Here is a 22859-nt window from a genome sequence, read left to right as displayed (position 1 = left end):
AAGGAAAGAGAGATACACATGGGTGAGTAAACAGATAGGAAATCAAGAAGAAAGACCCATGGCAACCCAGGGTTAGAAATAGTTGGAGAGTGTAAGAGGGATACGTGTACGCCTAAAGATTGAAGTGAGAAAGGAGAGGGAGAGGTATTAGTTCAAAGAGACAAAGGCTGAATGTAAAAGTGAGACAGAGGAAAGTGAAAAGTATTGGGCACTAACCACTGAACAAGGACCAGGGACAAAAAAATTTTCATTGGAACAGAAGTTTGCAGCTGAGTTGGAATTCAACACATCCAAGGAGCCGAGTAAGTGATTTACATGTAACAAATAGGTAAATAAAAAAGAATGAGTAAACAGGGATGATCCAGTTGTAATTGCAGGAAATGGTGTGGTACTAAAACATACAGACTAGAAAGGTCCCAGGACTGATAAATGGTTTGTGTTGATTTCTCTTCAGTGACCTACTTGAAGTATATATATATGACATTGGGTGAGGATGGAATTAAATTTGATTGTGATAACCATCCCTGCATGTGTCAAGTTCTCCTCCTAGGCTTGCACATGAAGAATAACCACCTGTGTGCAATATTGAAGGCCGCTGATGCCTGAGGAACCATAATTGGTGTTGACTACTGGTGCAGAAGGAATAACAGGCATGCACTGTAATCACCTATATGGAAAACATTGTTAGAGCTAACTTTTAAAATCATTAAAAATTTAATTGGATACTTTGCGGAAAACTTTGTCACAATGCAAGTTGTCTGTAGCTTTGGACCAGGATTTGGCATTTGTTGTTATATATGAAAAATGTCTTGTTTACCCACAGCAGTCCAACTAGAATTGAAAATATTTTTAATTTGCAGAGAGTGATAAATGCATACATCTAGACCCATGTTGTAGCTTCACCAAGTTGGCAGCTCATTTTTAGGTATCCATGATGCTGTTCCTAGCATATTTTCCTACAGTCCTCATATAACTAGGATTGGTCCTCTGGATTAATGGCAACAGTAGAGTAAGTGATATGCCAGGTCATGAGGTTGCTGATGGCTCACAGCGCCTCATGGGTGCCCAGTTTTGAGCTGCTGAGTCTATTCTGAAACCATCCCACTTAGCATGTTGGTGGTGTCACACAACACAATGCAGTGCGTCCTCAGTGTGGAGTCGGGGCTGTCTCCACAAGGACTGTGCGGTTGTCACTCCTGCCAATACTGACATGGACAGATGCATCTGTGTCAGGTACATTGGGGAGGACGAGGTCAGGCAGGTTTTTCCTCCTTGGTCATTTCACCACCTCCCGCAGGACCAGTCTAGCAAATATGTCTACCAGAAATTGGCCAGACCGGTCAATAAAGGTGCTACTGACCTATTCTTGGTGATGGTCATTTAAATCCCCACCCAGAGTACATTCTGTGCCCTTGCTACTCTGTGTTCAGCATGGAAAAGCACCAATTCATCACCTGACCGACAGCAGTAGGGGCTAGGGCAGGAGCTTTCCTTGCCGACACCTGACCTGACCCTATGAGAAAATGGGGATGAGGTGGTAATGTCACTGGACTAGTAATCCAGAGACTCAGGCTAATGCCTTCAGGACATGGGTTCAAACCCCATCACGGCAGCCGGTGGAACTTAAATCCTATTAACAATTCTCGAATATAAAGCTAGTCTCAATAATGGTGACCACAACTATCATCGCTTGGTGTAAAAACCCATCTGGTTCACTAACGTCCTTTCGGGAGGAAAATCTGCCATTCTTACCTGGTCTGGCCTACACTTGACTCCAGGCCCACAGCGCTGTGGATAACTCATAACTGCTCTCTGAAATGGCCTCACAAGCCGCTCAGTTCAAAGGCAATTAGGGATGGGAATCAAATGCTGGATTTGCCATTGAGGCCCAGATCCCATGAAAGAATAAAGGGGAAAAAACCTGATGAAATGAGACTTCATGGGGCCCAGAGGCAATTTTGAGGGCTCCCAGAGCCGTTCCCAACTCACTTTGTAACACTGTACTACCACCTCCTGGTGGGATAGGACATATCCAAGGATGGTGATGGAGGAGTCTGGGACATTGCATGGAAGGTTCGGCTTGGTGACTATGGCTATGTCAAGCTGTTGCTTGACCAGTCTGTAGGACAACTCTCCCAAATTTTGCACCAGTCTCCAGCTGTTAGAGAGGAGGACATTGCAGGGTTGGCAGTGCCTTTGCTATTTCTAGTACCTAGGTTGATACCAGATGATCTGCCAGTTTTATCATTCTTCAACATTTCTGTAACACTTTTATACAACTGGGTTGCTTGATAGGCCACTTCAGCAGGTGGTTAAAAGTTGACCACATTCCTGTGGATCTGGAGTCACATGTAGGCCAAACTGGATAAGGATGGTTGATTTCCTTCCCTGAAGAACATTAGTGAACCAGATGGGATTTGTGACAACCTGGTATATTCATGGTCACCATTACTGTGACTAGCTTTTTACTGATAAATTTGAAGCCTTCTTTTGAACTGAGTAACTGGTATATTTTAGATGAAAATATTGCTGTGTTGGCATATTAATGTGCCAGTACTCAGCAATCTGTATAATACAAAAATATGAAAATAAACCTTGGATATTGAGGGTCCTGGAATTCCACAAGACCAATTACATTGGTTTTGTGCTCCTTAAGTGGGACTGCCCTGACAATTCTCTGCAATACTGATCCCACCAGAATTTCAATTACATTGGTCTCAAGAATAGGTCTTGTGTAAAATACAAACACTGTTCTGGGGATGCTTGGAGTTGGAACAAATCATTTCAATGGGAATGGCTTCTAATCCCTCCTAGATGAGAATGGGCAAAGAAAAGAGAGTCTGCTAGCTCTCCATTCCAGAGAAACTTCAAAAAAGTATGTTTAGTGTATTGTACAAAGAGGGTGTGATGCTGCAACTGCAGAACAGTGCTGTGAGTGGTTCAATAACCTAACAAAAGCAGTCAAGGTAACACAGTGGCCAATCTCCCTTTCCTCTTGGATACCAACACACCCTTCATCCTTTAAAATGAGTGGCTCTACAAGTAACTTTTCACATTGTAGGACAGCACTAACGGGATCTTACAGAATGTGTTGCTTTCTCTGCTAAGTATGATTATTTACACTCAGAACTTTGAACCCCCTTTCTTTACTTTAATAGGGTGAAACCAGCAGATCACTTGTGTCAGCTGTCTGTGCCACTTGTGAGATATTTCTTAATTGCTAAACTTCAACAACTTCATTTAATCTTGTTGCAGAAGAGAATTTATTTTGTACAAGGGAAAGCCCTGAGATTCAAGGCCTTACCTTCTGTGAGGAGCAGGTCATGAAGTTGCTGAGACGACAACTCCGCTCTAACCACGAGAGGTGGCAAGGCTGCTGACACAGCACTGGTGCCAGGCTAATGGGATCTTACAGAACCTTACAACCTTGTTCAAAATGTAACACCCTTATTCAAAAAGGGAGGGAGACAATAAACAGGTAACTATAGCCTAGTTAGCTTAACATCCGTCATTGCGAAAATGTTGGAGTCTATTATAAAGGGTATAATAGCAAAGCATTTAGAAATGGATAATGTAATCAAACAGAGTCAGCTTGGCTTCATGAAGGGGAAATCATGCCTAACAAATTTATTAGAATTCTTTGAGGAGCTAACAAGCAGGATAGATAAAGGGGAACTAGTAGATGTGATATATTTGGATTTCCAAAAGTTGTTAGATAAGGTACCGTACATAAGGCTACTTAATAAGATAAGAGCCCATGATTTTGGGGGTAGCCTATTAGCATGGATAGAGGATTGGCTAACTAATAAAAGGCAGCATAAGGGGGAACTTTCAGGATGGCAACTTGTAACTAGTGGAGTGCCACAGGGATCAGTGCTGGGGTCACAATTATTTATAATATATATTAATGACTTGGATGAGGGAAGTGAATGTACTATCACCAAGTTTGCAGATTACACAAAAATAGGTGGGAAGGCAAGCGATGAGGATCACACAAAGAGTCTATAGAGGGATTTAGACAGGTTAAGCGAGTTGGCAGATGGAATATAATGTGGGAAAATATGACGTTATGCATTTTGGCAGGAAGAATAGAGGAGCTGAATATTATTTAAATGGAGTAAGACTGCAGAAAGTTGCAGCACAGAGGGATTTGGTGGTCCTCGTGCATGAATCACAAAAAACTAGCATACAAGTTCAGCAGGTAATAGGGAAGGCAAATGGAATGTTGGCCAGTATTTCAAAAGGAATGGAGTATAAAAATTGGGAAGTCTTGCTAAAATTATACAGAGCACTAGTTAGATCACACCTAGAATACTGACAACAGTTTTGGTCCCCGTATCTAAGGAAAAATATACTGGCATTGGAGGCAGTCCAGAGAAGGTTCATTAGGTTGATCCTGGTATTTTCTTACGAGGAGAGGTTGAGTAGGTTGGACCTGTACTCATTGGAGTTTAGAAGAATGAGAGGTGACCTTATTGAAACATTTAAGATTCTTAGGGAGCTTGACAGGGTAGATGCTGAGAGGTTGTTTCCCCTTGTGGGAGAGTCTAGGACCAGAATATTATTTAAATGGAGTAAGACTGCAGAAAGTTGCAGCACAGAGGGATTTGGTGGTCCTCGTGCATGAATCACAAAAAACTAGCATACAAGTTCAGCAGGTAATAGGGAAGGCAAATGGAATGTTGGCCAGTATTTCAAAAGGAATGGAGTATAAAAATTGGGAAGTCTTGCTAAAATTATACAGAGCACTAGTTAGATCACACCTAGAATACTGACAACAGTTTTGGTCCCCGTATCTAAGGAAAAATATACTGGCATTGGAGGCAGTCCAGAGAAGGTTCATTAGGTTGATCCTGGTATTTTCTTACGAGGAGAGGTTGAGTAGGTTGGACCTGTACTCATTGGAGTTTAGAAGAATGAGAGGTGACCTTATTGAAACATTTAAGATTCTTAGGGAGCTTGACAGGGTAGATGCTGAGAGGTTGTTTCCCCTTGTGGGAGAGTCTAGGACCAGAATATTATTTAAATGGAGTAAGACTGCAGAAAGTTGCAGCACAGAGGGATTTGGGGGTCCTCGTGCATGAATCACAAAAAAGTAGCATACAAGTTCAGCAGGTAATAGGTAATTTAAGACCGAGAAGAGGAGGAGTTTCTTATCTCAGAGGATAGTGAATCTGTGGAATTCTTTACCGTAGAGGCTGGGTCATTAAGTATATTCAAGGCTGAGATAGACAGATTTTTAATCAGTAAGGGAGTGAAGGGTTATGGGGAAAAGGCAGGAAAGTAGAGTTAAGGATTATCAGGTCAGCTATGATCTCATTGAATGGCAGAGCAGACTCGATGAGCTGAATGGCCTACTTCTGCTCCTACGTCTTATGGTCTTATGAACTTACAGCAGAAGACAATCAAAAATGGTTTCCATCCCCACTTTCTAGGCCACTAGAAAAAAAGTGTCCACAATTTAGTCCCAGAAACTAGGAGAATAACATAGAATTTCAGGGCAAAGGGCGCCATCTCTGTGTTGCCCTTATCTTTTCAAATCCTAATAATGATCATTCTTGCCTTCCTCTGCTTTCACCTCTTGTCTGCTAAAGACACTCACTCATCCTGACCCATAGAGGCTGACTTTAATATGCCAAAATTGGCATTAACAGGGTTGGGGGGAAAAGGCATCAAAATGGGACAGTCCATCAATGCTGCTACTCTGGCAACTTGTATTTTGAAAGGATCTGACCTACATTGAGTCCGTACAGGCGCTGACCACTCGGGCAGTGGCCACACATTCAACACATGTATCTCTCTTACTCTTCCATGTTACAGAAAAATAGTACCAGTCATTGACAACCCAGGCATGCACCCTCCCCCCTCAGCCATGCACCACCCACCCCATCCCAAAGACCCATCTACTGCTGCTGCCACTATCCTGGCTGGCTGACATCCCTGTGGCCCAAAACTGACCATATAAAAGTTATTATTTATCCAGTAATTTCTTTGCATCGACGGGCTTCTGGTTCCTTGACTTTCCGTGGCCATGCTGCATGAGGGAATTTAAGACAGTGAATATTGGTAGGCTATTTGACTACAAAAGTCATCACAGCCTGACCATGATTTTGTTTTCATCAGCAGCGCCCTTTTCATTCTCTCTTTTCCTTTCATCTCTCCATCCTCCCCTGCCCATATGCACGCATTCACACAAAATCCAATGGGAACCATGGTAGATTTTTCCTCATGTCCAATAGTTGAAAGTCTACATTAATGCAACCGTCCTGGTCAATGTCAGCCAACCTGGACTTTCCCATTTAATATAAAGGCAAAATGCTGTGGATGCTGGAAGTCTGAAACAAACACAAAAAATGCTGGCAAAGCTTAGCAGGCCTGACAGCATCCGTGGAGAGAAAGACAGAGTTAACGTTTTGAGTCTGTATGACTCTTTTTCAGAGCTAAAGGAAGTTGAAATGTGGTGAGATATATACTGTTTAAGGGGGTTGGGATGGGTGAAGCTGGATAGAAGGCCAGTGATAGGTGGAGGCAAAGGAGAGATTGCCAAAGATGTCATAAACAAAAAGTCAAAGGGATGTTAATGGTGGTGATACTGGCTAAAGGAGATGCTAATGGTGACATTAAGAGTAGAAAGCAGAATGTGATAATGGCCGGACAGAGTAAGCGCTCTGCAATGAACTGATAGATAGCCCTAGTGGGGGTGAAGTAGGGGGAACGGATGGTAGTGGGGGGAAAAAATCAAAAATAGGCTAAAAGCTGGGGATAAAACAATGAATAAAAAAAATAAAAATGAAGATAAATTTAAAAAGTGGAAAAAATAAATAAAAATTAAAATATTAAAATAAAAATTAATATTTTAAAAAGGGGATCAAAAAAGGGTGATGATGGAGGAGAGAGGTCATGGTCTGAATTTGTTGAACTCAATATTAAGTCCGGAAGGCTGTAAAGTGCCCAATCGGAAGATGAGGTGCTGTTCCTCCAGTTTGCATTGAGCTTCACTGGAACAGGCCAACATTGGAACAGGCCAAAGACGGACACGTGGGTATGAGAGCAGGATGGTGTGTTGAAATGGCAAGCAACAGGAAGATCTTGGTCATGCTTGCGGACAGACCGAAGGTGTTCCGCAAAGCGGTCACCCAGTCTGCTTCACTTGAAAGAAGTGTTTGGGCCCTTGGACGGTGAGAAGGGGGGAAGTAAAGGGGCAGGTGTTCTGCGATTTCATGGGAAGGTGCAGTGGGAGGGAGTTGAGGTGTTGGGGTGATGGACCTCATTTCTTCCTATCTTGACTCCATTCTCTCTCCCCTTTTCCAGTCCCTTCCCACCTACATCTGCGATCCCTCTGATGCCCTACATCGTATCAACAATTTCCAGTTGCCTGGCCCTAATTGTCTCCTGTTCGCCATGGACGTCCAATCTCTTTACACCTCCATCCCCTACCAGGATGGTCTAAGGGCTCTCCACATCTTCCTTGAACAGAGGCCTGAACAATCCCCATCCACCACCACTCTCCTCCGTCTGGCTGAACTTGTACTCTCACTGAACAATTCCTCCTTAAACTTGTCTCACTTCCTCCAAATAAAAGGTGTAGCTTTGGATACCCGCATGCACCCCAGTTATCCCTGTCTCTTTTTGGGGTTTGAGGAACATTCCTTGTTCCAGTCCTATTCAGGCTCCCTCCCACAACTCTTTTTTCAGTACATCAATGACTGTTTTGGTGCCGCTTCATGCTCTCACCTGGACCTGGAAAAATTTATCAAATTTGCTTCCAATTTCCACCCCTCCATCATTTTCACATGCTCCATCTCCGGCACTTCCCTTCCCTTCCTTGACCTCTTCTGTCTCATTTTCAGGTGATAGACTGTCCACCAATATTCATTACAAGACCACCAACTCTAGCTACCTTGACTACAGCTCCTCACACCCTGCTTCCTGTAAGGACTCCATCCCATTCTCTCAGTTCCCTTGCCTCTGTCACATGTGTTCTGATGATGCCACTTTTCAAAACAGTGCTTCTGACATGTCTTCCTTCTTTCTTAACTGAGGTTTTCCACCAACGGTGGTTGACAGGGCCCTCAACTATGGCCGCCCCATCTACTGCACCTCTGCCTTCACACCTTCCTCTCCCTCCCAGAACCATGATAGTGTCCCCCATTGTCCTCACTTTTTGCCCCACCAGCCCTTGCATTCAAAGGCTCATTCTCCACCATTTCTGCCAACTCCAGCATGTTGCCACCACCAAACACATCTTCCCTTCACCCCCCCCCCCCCCCACCCCCGTCGGCATTCTGTAAGGACTGTTCCTTCCAGGACACACTGGTCCACTCCTCCATCACCCCCTACACCTCAACCACCTTCCCACGGCACCTTCCCATGAAATTGCAGAAGGTGCAACACCTGCCCTTTTACTTCCCCCTTCCTCAACGTCCAATGGCTCAAACTCTCCTTTCAAGTGAAGCAGCGCTTCACTTGCACTTCCCTCAATTTGGTCTACAGCATTCGCTGCTCCCAATACGGTTTCCTCTATACTGGAGAGACCAAACGCAGATTGGGTGACCGCTTTGCGGAACACCTTCGGTCTGTCCGCAAGTATGACCCAGATCTTCCTGTCGCTTGCCACTTCAACACTCCACCCTGCTGTCATGCCCATCCTTGGCCTGCTGCAATGTTCCAGTGAAGCTCAATGCAAACTGGAGGAACAGCACCTCATCTTCCAATTACACACTTTACAGCCTTCCGGACTTAACATTGAGTTCAACAACTTCAGACCATGAACTCTCTCCTCCATCCTCACCCCTTTTTGATCCCCTTTTTTGAATATTCATTTGTATTTTAAAAGTTTTATTTTATTTTTTCCATTTGCTTTTATTATTTTTTAAAATTTATTTCCATTTTTTTTATTCATTGTTGTATCCCCAGCTTTTAGCCTATTTTGGATATTCCTCCCCCACCTCCACCAGGGGCATCTGTCACTTGTTCATGTTGTCCTTTCCAGAGCGCTTTACCCTGGTTTGGCTATTATTACATTCTGCTTTCTACTCTTAATAATATCACCATTAGCACCTCCTTCAGCCTGTACCAGCACTGTTAACGCCCCTTTGACCTTTTTGGGGCATCTTTCACAATCTCTCCTTTGCCTCCACCTATGGCTGGCCTTCTATCCAGCTTCACCTGTTCCACACCCCCACCCCACCCCACCCCCAACCTTAAACCGTGTATATTTCACCATATTTCAACTTCCCTTTAGCTCTGAGGAAGAGTTGTGGGGACTCGAAAGGTTAACTCTTGTCTTACTCTCCACAGATGTTGTCAGACCTGCTGAGTTTTCCCCAGCATTTTTTGTTTCTGGGGCCGGGACTTTCCCGATGGTCTCGGGCCGAGTGTCGAATCGACAATGCGCCAGAGCGGTTCAATTTTCTTTCATTTTGTCCGGATTACAGGGTTTAAGTGACCGAGCACGAAACATTTTCACACTGAAATGCTGTGACTGAAACATTTCTGTACTCGGCGCTAAGCCAGATCACATTTGCGTATCGTTTGCCATTCGGAAACCTGTTTATTGTCCATTTTGAATATATTTGCTTAGAGGATGAGTCTTTTTTAAATCATTTGACCTATCACGGGAGCGGAGTTCAGAAATTAAATGGCGAATGCTGATTTGCATAAACTAAACCTGGTGTGTGTGTGTGTGTGTGTGTGTGGTATACCCCAAGAGACTGCAAATGCGCAATTCCCAAAGACGGTTCAACTTGGATTGTGTGTGGAAGGGGCTTGTTTTTCAAAAGTGTCTCCTCTCTGTTTTCCGTTGTTTGTACTAGTAACTCCCGAGTTTAGGGATCGCGCAGTAATGGCAAAACAACATTTCTTCTGAGGATTGGATTGCAGAGCGACCCAAATACAGTACTGTACCGAGCAAACAGGTATGGGGCTCGTTCAGGAGGGTGTTAGACAATGCTTTCCACTTCCTTCTATAAAGAACGGCTGTCTTAAGGGGGAATTCGAGCAGCCGTTGGAAATATTGGCCAGTGTACAGTTGTTACGCGGTGGGTCATTCCAAAAGTAGGGAAAAGTCAATCTATAAACAACAATCATCAGTGGCCATGAGGTACATTCTGCATCTCCCTGTTCGCCATTTATTTTATTTGTTCTTGTTTGTGTGTTGTATTCAACGAAAGCTGTTTTGTTATGAGATCTGCACTTACAACGAGAAATGCGGGGGGAAAGGAACGGACACGACCAAAATTCAAAGGAATAGGAGAGAGGATGAACGTCCCTTAAGTACTGAAAACTGATAAGCTTAGGTTTAAAGACCGTTGGGGGAAGAATTGACCGAAGGAGATAAAGTTGAATAGCTTTGAGATCTTGGTGACTCCGGGGATCCTGACGATATATTCTGATTTCGACAATAAGGGTATGGGGAGTAGGAAGATCGTGTAGTAGTGCCGTGGACATTGGGAGGAACAAGACTGGAAAGTTCAGAGAATAGGAAACCTAACTTCTGGGTGATAGGTGTGGGACTTGCATTTGAGATCTGAGAGGATAATGATGGAAAGATGTCAATAGATGAAGAAAAATTAAGGTTGCAGACATTAGGCAAGAAATTGAATTTGTAAAACCCAGGAAACTTAAGTACGGTTGCAAGGTCGATTAAATCCTGCAGAGTATCAGTGGGTCGTTGCGATCATATTTGGTGTTGCTTCATTCTTCTTTCCTCCAGTCTAGTCTCTGTTATATCCTCGTCATCTTCCTTTTCATAATGCAGATAAAGGAGCATTCCCATTTGGAAATCTAGCTCTTTCACTCAAAATTTTCAAATCTTCAGACACCCACTTACTTCAAAAGCAAAACTTCTTGGTTATGTTGCATTCAAAGAATATTATCCTGATGAAATCAGAGGAAGCTCAGAAAATAAATCACAAAAATGTAGCCTCCACTGTGCAGTATCTGCTGTGGGATATGCTCTCTTAATGCTGTCCCTTATACATTGGCATGGTTACTGTTGGCACTAACGTTACAGGTAGATGATAGTAGCCATTCACACCTGCATTTATATGCAAAAGGGAGGGTTTTGTGCAGCTGGTAGTGCAGGTCATCCGAACAAAAATATACATGTGCCATGATTGAGGCCCACCTAAAACTGGGTGGGATTTTTTGTAAGGACAATATCCAGATCTACTGTGTCTACTGATTAAGTTCTCTTACACTGTTGGGCCCACACAACAACCTGCATTATTCCAGGTGAGTTGACACATTGTAAGAACATAAGATTGAGGAAACATTATTTAAATCATGCAGTTTGACACATCATTTGGGTTAACAGCTCAGGCTTAATATTATAACTTTTCATCTTTCCTCCTCCTGAGGTTTATATCCCTTTTATATCCCGTTTAAAGAATGTGGTCAATTTTCTTTCAAATGATTTAACTAAAACAACATATTTAATAGCTTGGCGTATGAAGAGGTGATGAGAACAATTTCTAATTTCTTCATTTTTAGAGTTCCATAATGAAATTTTGCAGAAATATAACAATCTTTCCAGCAAAAATGAGTATGCCAACCCCACCACCAAGTTTGCTCTTTATAACTCATCTCAAAATAATTTAAGTATTATCCCTTATTTGGTACATCCCATCAGCAGTTGGAAAGCCTATTAACAACCATTGAGTACAGTTTGGCAGCATGTGAATTTTAATGGTTCAGGTGTCTTGATAGGGAGAGACTGGAGTGGATTGCACTCCAGATTCTCAAAATCTTCCCTTTTCTACAAGAAGGTAGACTGAAAGTAGTATATTCATCCCATCCAGCTTGAATTGTCATTTAGGTCTGTAGGCTGGGTTCCTACTGAGCTATTCTAATACTCTCCTGCTTTGACACTGTATGACTTCATTCCCTGTTGAATGATGAATCAAATTTCCATTATAAATTATGTCAGCTGCATCAAATTCACAGTCCTAGGTAGTAGCCTATTCTTTAAACTAGTAGCTGTCCAACACTATGGCTGTGTAAATAGGGAGTGAGGAGGGGGATCCGGCGAAATTTCTTTCCAGAGAGATTTGTTAAAGCTTTGCCACATGGTTGATGCTGAGGCCATTGCAACTGCAATGTCCTCCAGCCCTACAAACAAGCTTCTGAGATCTCTGCTGCATTCCTTCAATTTTGGCCTCTAGCGTATCCACAATATTAACTGGTTTTTAATGGGTAGCTATGCCTTCAGCAGCATAGGCACAAACCTCTCCATATATCTATCTCTCTCTCTCTATCCCTTTAAGACAAATCTTAAAACCTACATCTTTGACCAAGCATTTGATCATCTGTCCTAATATCTCCTTGTGTGACTCAGTGTGAAACTTTGATAACACTTCTGTGAAGTGCCTTGAGATGCTTTACTACATTAAAGGCACTATATAAATGCAAGTGTTGTTATTGAGGGAAAAATTGGCTAAATATTTGAAAAAAAAAAATCAGAACTATGGACAATACAATGGTGTGTTTTAGTTTTTGATCTGGTAAAGAGCTGGTACTAGTGCAGTCGTTGGAATAGTCTTGACTTGAATGCAAACCTCTGATTCTGTGTAGTAGGGGTAATCTTCTAAAATTGAAATTAAGTTAACAAAGGCTAAATAGAGGGAGCCTTATCTTGGATCTGGTGCATGTAGTATCTTATTGGAATTGCTTGATGTGGAGCCTGGATCCTAAAAGTGGGAATATATTTTATTGAGAACCAAAAACCATGGATTTTGAACTTGTGTGATTTTTGCTCTAAGGTTTGGAAGAAAAAAATCTTTTGAAAAGCGTCCAATGGAATTGGCATTTACAGAATAAGCCAGCGCTTATCAAATAAGGATAGATCCATGGACCCACAAGTTAACTGTGCTCAGGAAAGTGGAAGACTTAGCACTGAAGGAGAGGCAGCTACTTTGAGTAAGGTAAATCAAATCATCTATTATTTGGGAAGATTAAGCCCATCTTTACTTGGTTACATTTGAACAAACTCTGCACAATCAAACGCAAACTGAGCTGGATGCAAGACTTTTCTTTAAGAAAAACTCGATGTTAAAATAGCAAAAAGTATTTTGTCACTTTGGAAGAAAAGTCAAATTATATCTGCGCATACATGAATCTTCAAATAAATCTAATATATATTTCACGAAATCGAATGCGCTGTATAAGCTTTAGACTTGGCTTGTTTTTGATGAATTTCTCAATGTACAAGCTAGTACTTTGGGATTGGCCACTATGTCCCTATGTAACATTTTTAGCAGTTTTTAAAAAAAAAAATCCTATGGCCCCAGCTACAAAGGATGTAATTGCTAAGTTTTCTTCTGACCTGGAGTGGGCCGGGCCAGAAATGCTTTTGGAAACTTCTCTATCACATCACTAGCTCCTGCTGTATCTTGTCCATTTCCTGCTTTCAAGTTCCAAATTACAAAATACTATGAAGTATTTACAGCATAGGATCAGCCCTTTGTAGGCCCTTGCTCATGTTTACGCTGCATATGAACCTCATCCTATTTCGATCTTTTTTCCTACACTGTCCCCTCCCCCCACCCCACCCCCACTAGGGCCATCTGTCACTTGCTCATCCTGCTTTCCACTCTTAATGTCATTATTAGCACCTCCTTTAGCCAGTATCACCACCATCAACAATCCTTCAACCTTTTGTTTATGACATCTTTTGCAATCTCTCCTTTGCCTTCACCTATGGCTGGCCTTCTATCCAGCTTCACCTGTCCCACCCCACTTAAACAGTATATATTTCACCACATTTCTACTTCTCTTCAGTTCTGAAGACAAGTCATATGGACTCGAAATGTTAACTCTGTCTTTCTCTCCACAGATGCTGTCAGACTTGCTGAGTTTTTCTAGCAATTTTTATTTTTGAACCTCATCCTATCCCTCTTCATCTAACCTCATCAACATATCCTTCTATTCCTTTTTCCCTCGTGTGTTTATTTCGATTCCCCTTGAATGCATCTGTGCTATTTGCCTCAGTCTTCTCTTTTCTAGAGAAAAGAGCTTCACCTCATTCAATCTTTCCTGATAAGTATATCTTTTCAGTTCTGGTATCATTCTATTAATTCTATTTTTCCACATTCTTCAGTGCCTTTATATTCATATAATCATGCACAGGTCAAAGCTATTCACAGTACTCCAAGCCTGGTCTAAACAATTCTATCTCTTCAAAAATGGGCCCAGTGATTTGTTTGCTTTTTTACAACATGATTAAACTGTGACATTATTTTGTGATCTGTGTATCTCTACCCCAGATTTCTGTGTTCTTCTACCCCACTGAAACACTTATTTTCTATGGAGCATGTGGCCTCCTTATTCTTACGATGGCGTAGTGGTATTGTCACTGGACTAGTAATCCAGAGACCCAGGGTAATGCTCTGGGGACATGAGTTTGAATCTCACCACGGCAAATGTTGAAATCTCAATTCAATAAAAATCCGGAAAGACTAATGATGACCACAAAACCATTGTTGTAAAAACCCATCTGGAAATCTGCTGTCCTTACCTGGTGTGGCTTACATGTAACTCCAGACCCACAGCAATGTGGTTGACACTTGAACGCCCTCTGAACAAGGCCAGTTAAGGATGGACAATAAATGCTGGCCCACATCCCATGAATGATTTTTTTTAAAAAACGACCCCACACTTACCTAGAACAAAAACAAAAATACCTGGAAAAACTCAGCAGGTCTGAGAGCATCTGTAGAGAGGGATACAGTTAACGTTTCAAGTCTGAATGATACTTCATCAGAGCTAAGGAAAAATAGAAAAGAGGTGAAATATAAGCTGGTTTAAGGCGGGTGGGGGGGGGGTGGTGGTGGGGGGGGATGGGGGTGGGGTGTCGGGGGATGGGGGGGGGTGGGGGGCTGGGAGGCGTGTGGGGTAGGGGGGTGGGGGGCTGGGGGAGTGGGGAGGGGTGCCTACCCGCCCTCCCTTAAACCAGCCTATATTTCATCTCTTTTCTATTTTTCCTCAGTTCTGATGAAGAGTCATTCAGACTCGAAATGTTAACTGTATCCCTCTCTGCAGATGCTGTCAGACCTGCTGAGTTTTTCCAGGTAATTTTGTTTTTGTTCTAGATTTCCAGCATCCGCAGTATTTTGCTTTTACTCACACTTACCTATATGCAGTTCATTTGCTAATTTTATCCATTTTACAAGTTTACTAATGTCGTTTTGTGTTTTGTCATAGTCCAACTCTGTATGAACTGCACCTCCCAATTTGGTATAATCTGCAAAATTTGCAATGTACTGCCAATTCCATATTCCGGAGTCCAGTCATTTATGTTGTGAAATACAGTGGTTCCTGCACCACTCCTTGTGGAACCCTATTTCCCATCATTTGCTAATCTTATTTATTACCTCTAATCTCTGTTTTCTGCTACTTGTCTTCTGACTCTACATTTTCTGACCTTACTAAGTCTACTATGCAGTACCTTATCAAAGGCTTTTTGGAAATCAATTATATTATGTCTACTACATTACCCTTATCTTCCTTTTTGTCACTTCTTCAAAGAATTCAATAAGATTGGTCAGGCGTGGCCTTTCCTTTTGTCATCTGTGCTGACTATTTATTATAATTTCAGTTTCTAGGTGCTTTTCTGTTATGTTTTTGAATAAGGATTCCAATATCTTTCCTACCACCAACTATAGTTCCCTTGTTCGATCTCCTTTTTTATTTATAGGAATCACATTAGCTGTCCCCCAATCCTCTTGTAGTATTCCCTTTTCTAATGTGTTTTTTATATGCGCCTTTGCTATCTCTTCCCCAACTCTTAATACACACAAATGTAACCCCTCCAGACCAGAGGGTTTTTTTTCTATCTAAATTTGATTAGTTTTTCAATTTTCTACCCTCTTTCTATCCGAAATAATGTTCTATCCTTTTTTGATCTCTTCTCCTAATATATTGTCCATCCTGTTACTTTACCTGGTAAATACTGAGGCAAAGTAATTATTTAATATTACTGACACTTTGCTATCATTACTTGTGAATTTATTGTTTGTATCCCTTAGTGGCCCTATCTGTACCCTGATTGTTATTATTTATGGGTCTGTAGAATACTCCACCATTTCTTTTTATATTCCCTGATAATTTAATTTTATAGTTTCCTTTTGCTGCCTTAATTTTATTTAAACTTTCGTATTGCCTTTGTCATCCACTGCTTTGAGAGATGTATGCATATTGAGATAAATTAATACATTTTCCAACAAGAGTCACTGGATTTCCCGCCCTCAGCCCCACCCCCCCAACATTCCTAGCATGGGACACCAAGGAATGTGATGTCCAAATGGTAGATCTGATCAAGATTAGATAATATAACACAGACCAAGGAATTTACATCACAGCATTCTGCACTTAATCATTAGGCAATCGGGGAGCAGTGGATGCATGCAACCATATGCTTTTCCCATTTTGGTCCCGGCTGGAATATTTAACATACACTGTGATTAACCACATTCCATTTCTGTAATGGTGACATTAATGGAGAAACATTAATGATGAATGTGCAGACAACACAGTCTTAACGTGTAGTTAATAGTCATTTCTAGTAAAGGACCATGCATTCTTTGTAAATAGGCTATCTCCCCAAAGACTTGGTTGGGGAATGGATTGTGGTGGAGTTAAAAGCAAAGGAAGACAGAGAGCTAAAATCAAGAGTGAAATAAAAATAGAATCGTCAATTAATAACCCCGCTGCATACAGTTAAGAAAGTGGTGTCATTTAAACAAATACAATGTGAACATACAAACATAAAACAAATCCCCAAACAGGGGAAAACCAGCTGATCCACCAAATCTGTCCCAGACGTGTTTTGTTTCTATGTTTAATGTGTTGTGTCAAGAGACTCTCTACCCCCTTCATGCCATGTGGTCTCCTTGAATCAAAGAGAAACCAGATTTGGGGGAAAAATCTGAAAGATTTTCTTCTGATCCTCTAAGTAACCAAAACTAGCCTAGGAGACTGAAATGACCATGCCTTATATTAATTAATACCTTTCAGTACATTTTATATGATGCAATCTCTGCCTCAGCCAAGAGCATGATTGAGCTACCTTGACGAGACACAGTGAAACAGCACTCACTGCACAAGTCCATTCCAAGGGTCTGTTATTCACCGGGAAAAGAAGAACTGGCTAACATCAAGCCTGCTTTTTTTCTTGTGTAACTTAAATGCAAGACCCCAGGTACTCAACAACCGATCAAGTTAAAACAGTGGCCTGGACCGCCTGGATTTTGTGGTCAACAGTGAGGTGACTGTACTCACAACTGACCTCTAAGAAAGTTGCTCATCATGTGAGGGGACCAGAATGGGACACAATGGCCTGCACCTTTGAGGAATTAGGCCAAAAATGGTGAGTGGGGCCTGGATGTAGAAGTCCCGATACCAATTTCCAGCAGATCCCATTTTCTGCTGGCAAGGGGCAGGGAGCGGGGTGTGAATCTCACAGGCGAGAAAGCTAAACTCAGCAAGGCTATTTGAAGTTTGTGCTGAGTTCAAAGAGTTTTGGCCATTCCAAGAGCCTTAACATGCAATGTGAGAGTCATGAATTGATGTCGGAGTAAATGCTCTTGAAGGGCAGATAAGCTCTGTTAAGTCTCATAATCTGAAGTTATTTAAATCCCAACCTTTTAAATATTAAAAAAAGTCAAGCTGCAGCTGTCGGTTAGAGTAAAAAAAACAGTTGGAGTGACAGGTCACTTTAGAAAAAACACTGCTCTCTGTTTCTGCAGTTTCAGTAGGCTTCATTGTTGACATTTTCCAAGGGCTGTTGTTATAGCTGAGCCCATTATGAATGCCTGTCTGAGTTTCAAAATCTCCAAAATCATTTATTTCAGCAGGAGGGGGTGAGTTCACATTTTTATCAACAGTTTTAAGAGAATATTAAAGGATTAGCTGTCTTTGTGGTTACTGAATAAAAGTTTGTTTGTTTTTATAACAGATTGACCACTTGAAGGGATTTAAGATTGTTGAATGGGTTTCATGAATGAGATGTTTTTATTCTCTATTAAGTGTGTGTGTGTGAGTGAAAGCTCTCTTACGTTGTGAAAAGTTAATTTTTTCCCACTGGGTGATGGCAATGGACATCGTGGAGGGGTATGAGATGGCATAGCATATGAGGGGGCATGGGGGTGAGGATTGAGGGCTAGAGGTTCTATTAGCTTCGTATAAAACTGGACAGAAATCTCAGAAATGAGGTGGGTCTTCTAACCAGCCTGCCCCTGCATCTTGCCTGCCACCATGGCTGCCTCTGAACTGCATTCGGAGGTGGCAGGCCTGACTCGATCATGTCCCTACCCCTCCCACCAAGCGAAAATTGTGCACGTGGGGTTTAGAGGCGGCTCTGCTGAGTCAGGAGATTTCCCAACTCAAGCTTCCCACCTCCATGGCGAAATTATGATTGAATATTCTAAATGAGATGTAGCAAAGGTCTTGTGCAAGGACAAAATAGCATGTTTCATTTTTGGAATGGATATTCTGTGAATGCTTTAGTTATGGCATCTCTGTATTGGTTGCAAATATTTAGAGAGTTGTGAACTATGATACCACAATAACTACTTCTGTTCCTTCTAAGGTGTTAGTGTGCTTAGCATTGTTCCTGTCCACATGCATAAAACTGAGCTTCTATAAGTCAGATACCATTTGCCAAAGGGCACCCATTCTCTCAGTACATTCAAGATCTGCTTGGAGTTGTTTTAGTGTCTTCCACAGTCCTATTGTACAAATCTTCATATCATTTGTAAACTGGTGGAGTGGTCCCCTGACATCTTCATCTGGATCATTAAGACAGATAACATAGGGCAATGGCCCAAACTTCGATCCCTGCAGGACACCGCAGAGAATCGGGCTCCAAGCAGATCCACAACTATTGATAACAACTTTCTGTTTATGGGCATGCAGCCAATTCTTAACCCACTGTGGCAGCTTTCCATTAATCTTGTGGAGTAACCCCCTGTGAGATGTGGAAATTTTTTCTTTTCTAATTATCCCGGATAACAGAGGTGTACATATAAAATTATTTTAAGACAAGATTATTATTTTAAAGTATTGGCTTTACCATCGTGATGGTTCAGATTGCACACCTGTCTGCTGTATACCTTGTGCTACTGTTACACTAAAAGTATCTCATTTTCCACAGCTAGGGATGCAGATCAGCTACAAACTGACCCCACATACGTTTCATTCAGGCTTTCAGTTCAACCAATAAATAATCCTGCTCTCAGCTGTTTGTACCAGTAATGTCACTCTGTATCTGGGGTAAAACTTTCTGGTCTAATTCTTTTGTTCATGTCATCTTCCTCCCATAAGGTTGACTGCCATGGATCTCCACCTCTATCTGTACAGTGCTGCTCTTCTACATTCCACATAAGTCAACTGCATCCAGTCCACTGTATTCATTCCTTCCAATAATTGTCACTGTCTACCATCTGTTCTAATGATGTGACCAAAATATTGATCTTTCTCGCTTTGATGTTATGCCCTAATTTCTTTTTTTTAACAGCTATTTCCAGCACTTCCTCATTACTCTCTGTCTGTGTACAATATGTAGAACATCCTTCTATACATCCATATCTCAAGGGTCATGGAGGACACGTAGGAAAGTGGAGTTGAGGTCACAATCAGATCAACCATGATCTTATCGAATGGCAAAGCAGGCTTGAGGGGCTGAATGGCCTACAAGCATACAAACCTATTAACTAGGAGCAGGAATAGGTCACTGGGTCCCACTAGCCTGCTCTGTCATTCAATACGATCATGGCTGATCTGATTTTAACCTCGATTCCACATTTCTTCCTATCATTCACCCTCTTGCTTATTAAGAATCTATCCATGGCCTACTCCTGCTGCTAACACTTTGTTCTTGTGAATACATTCCACATGTCAATAGTCTCTTTGTTTTCCATGTCTCCGAGGCATATAACGTAGATGACAAGTTGTAACCCTTCAGTAATCTGTTCCTAAGATTCAGGTTCAGTTTCTTTGATGTTAACACATCCTTCATTCTGAAAAAAACTGGTCTTGGCTGTCACAATTCCCCTTTGGATCTCACAATCACACCTCCCATCGTCTGTTTTAAACTGCCCAAGGTATGTCCTTGTTTCAAATGTTCTAGGATTTGGCCATTTATTCAATTTTAATTTCCAGGGTTATCACCATTGTCTTGGACTTCATTACATTCATACTTAATCCATGTGCCACCTACCTTGCTTTCACTTTATTTACAATTTCCTGTAGTGCCTCTTCTGACTCTGCAATCAGTACAGTGTCACCTATGTATCTCAAGTTGTTGACGTTCAACCCACCAATCTGGCTGACCTTCTACATCTTTGAAGGCAGCTTCAGTTGTTAGAACCATATCTACAAGAACTATATTTTCTTTTAAAGTTTAGAAGAACATTGCGTTATTTGGACACTTGGGAACTGACCTGGATTTTTTTTTTAAGAGGTCATAAGTTCGTCATGGACTAGAGCAAGCATGTCTTTTCTAAGAAATCACATGATGTCAGCTAAATGACTAGCATGGCAATTGCGGAGGAGAGCTATTTGTTTATTTAACTGCAGTCACTTTAATTGATGGAAAAAACTGTTATAAGGGCAAAACCCTAGTGATTTACTGGAAATCACCTGATAGAACTTGTTGTTTTGAACTTAGTTGGGAATGAACTGAGCAGGGGAAAAGGTGCACAGCTTGTGCTCTCCTTGCCTTGCTTGAAATATGGTATGGTTATCAGTATCCAGCTAGGAATCCTCAATCACTGGAAGTTGTCTGTATTTGGAAACCCGGGACACTGAGACAAGGAGGATTGATCTGACTGTATTTTCCCCCACACTGAAGCTTTGTTGGTGACAAAGTCCAGGCATCTACTGAGACCAGCAACCTGTCCTCTCAGGAGAGAGCACCAGATAAACAGCATCAAAACCCTGCGAACTTTATCCTTTTTATAAGGTTTTTTTTTTCAACTACCCATCTCTGCAGAGACCCTATTTGGATGTCCTTTGTTTGTGTGTGTGCAAGTGCGCACACTGGGGAATTTTAAAATGGATAGATAGTTACAAATTGTGTGTTAACCAGCTTTTGCAACTTGTTTTTAAAAACGTTTTCTTTTATTATAAATCAATCATTGAGTTGATTGAAAGCAGCCTGGTTAAAGTCTCTCTTATTCTGGGTCGAACAATAGTGAAGGTAAATAATTGGCCATTTTGGTAAGTAAATTAAACGTTTACACTAATGGTATGATCTGTAGAGTAGCCGGGCTAGATAAACTGTGCACTCCTCACATCCTGGTTGTAACATAGATTGGGGGCTCTTGTGGGATTTCAAAATGCAGACAACGGGTGACTGGATGCGGATTAATAATAATTGGTAAAGGACCAAAGGACACATACCAGGTTTCTTTACATGAGTAAACCAAAATGACGTTAGAAGTTGCTAAGACTTTTCTGGAGATGAAAGATGTAACCCTGACTGGTTTACAAAATGTAACCAAAACTAAGCTAATGGGATTGGCAGAGAAGTTGAAGTTAGAACTAACCATAAGGGCAAGGAAAGCAGACATAGTTGAGATAATTGCACGGCATTTGAAATTGGAAGGGATACAAGAGAGGCCATGTTCTCTTGTGGGGGGGTGGGGGGGTTATGAGTCAGTTAAGTTAGCTAGGATTCAGTTGCAAATTAAACAGTTTTAACACAAAAAATAAATGGAAAAACGTAAACTTGTTAAAGGAATTGAAAAAACTTGAATTAGAGGAAAAAGGAAGAGAAATGGAAATGCGAAAACTTGATCCCCAGAGAGCAAAGTTAGCAAGGGAGGAAAGAGACAAGGAACAAGAAAGGGACACCACCTTAAAGGGCTGAAATTTCTTTTAAAAAAAGAGCCTTCGGATACCGGTCTGATGACGAGAAAACAACCCCCAGCCCAGAGCCCGTTTGGAAGATGTTTAAATTTGCACAGACCGTTCCAAAGTTTGAGAACAGGATATTGAGGCCTTCTTTATTTTGCTCGAGAGGGTGACTAAGCAAATGAAATGGCCAAAAGAAAACTGGCCATTGCTCTTACAGAGTAGGTTGGAGGGTAGAGTTCATGTAGTTTATGCATCACTTTCAGAAGAGGTTTCTGTGGATTATGATGCAGTAGTAAAGGCTATTCTTAATGCATATGAGTTAGTTCCTGAGGTGTATAGGCAGAAATTTTGCAACATAAGGAAACAGCTGGTCCTATGTTGAATTTGAGCAGGTAAAGCAAAGTGAATTTGAGTGTTGGATATGGGCATTAAAGGTAGATGCCACATATGAAGCTCTTAGCGAAATAATTCTCCAGGAAGAATTTAAAAAATTCACTTCCTCCAGTAGTTAGAGCCCACACTGAAGACCGAGGGGTTGCAACAGAAAAACAGGCAGTGGAGACGCCTGAGGATTGAGCTGGTCCATAAATTCAAACCCTTTTTCCGTCACCCTCACAAACCCGAGAAGGATAGAAGGTAAGAACATGAAAGGGAGGCAAGTAGCCAGGGAAGGGATGGGACTGTTTGGAACACCTCGGGAGTTCCTCCTCAGACCGGAGAGGAATTAATTTATGGACCTGAGATAAAAGGTCCTCTGAAGCTGTCAAAGAAAAGTTTTGAGGACAGAGGATCAAATCCTCTGTTAGATTATGTGTGCAAGTTCCAGGAATGGTTCACAGGAGCTTGGAAAGTGGCTCAAGAACATCTTAAAGTTCCGCAAACAAAGTTAAAGGAATGGCCAGGTAAGCAAGCTGCGACCCAAACATTGTAACCTGGGGATGAAGTGTTAGTGTTATTGCCTTTACAGGAGGAACCTCTGAAAGCACGCTTCAGTGGTCCATACA

General features: G+C 41.7%; 1 protein-coding gene across 6 annotated transcripts in view; it reads left to right on the top strand.

The window, feature by feature from the left end:
• Positions 1 to 43: 43 nt before the first annotated feature.
• LOC121280298 overlaps positions 44 to 22859 on the top strand; it is a 42268-nt gene continuing 19452 nt past the window's right edge. The window contains exons 1-3 of one of the 6 annotated variants that reach the window (XM_041192147.1): positions 9258 to 9274; positions 9816 to 9917; positions 12762 to 12923. In XM_041192147.1, coding sequence (XP_041048081.1) covers positions 12849 to 12923 — 75 coding nt within the window. In that variant the 5' untranslated portion in view covers positions 9258 to 9274; positions 9816 to 9917; positions 12762 to 12848. Of the gene's footprint in view, positions 303 to 9238; positions 9275 to 9506; positions 9918 to 9950; positions 10103 to 11112; positions 11236 to 12761; positions 12924 to 22859 lie in introns of those variants that run through there. The other 5 variants (XM_041192150.1, XM_041192149.1, XM_041192146.1 and 2 more) reach the window with 5 other exon arrangements.

This window comes from Carcharodon carcharias, chromosome 7 (genome assembly GCF_017639515.1).
Source record: "Carcharodon carcharias isolate sCarCar2 chromosome 7, sCarCar2.pri, whole genome shotgun sequence".
Lineage (NCBI taxonomy): Eukaryota > Metazoa > Chordata > Chondrichthyes > Lamniformes > Lamnidae > Carcharodon > Carcharodon carcharias.
The sequence above is the reverse complement of the archived record's forward strand: the minus strand, read 5'-3'. Positions and strand labels throughout refer to the sequence as shown.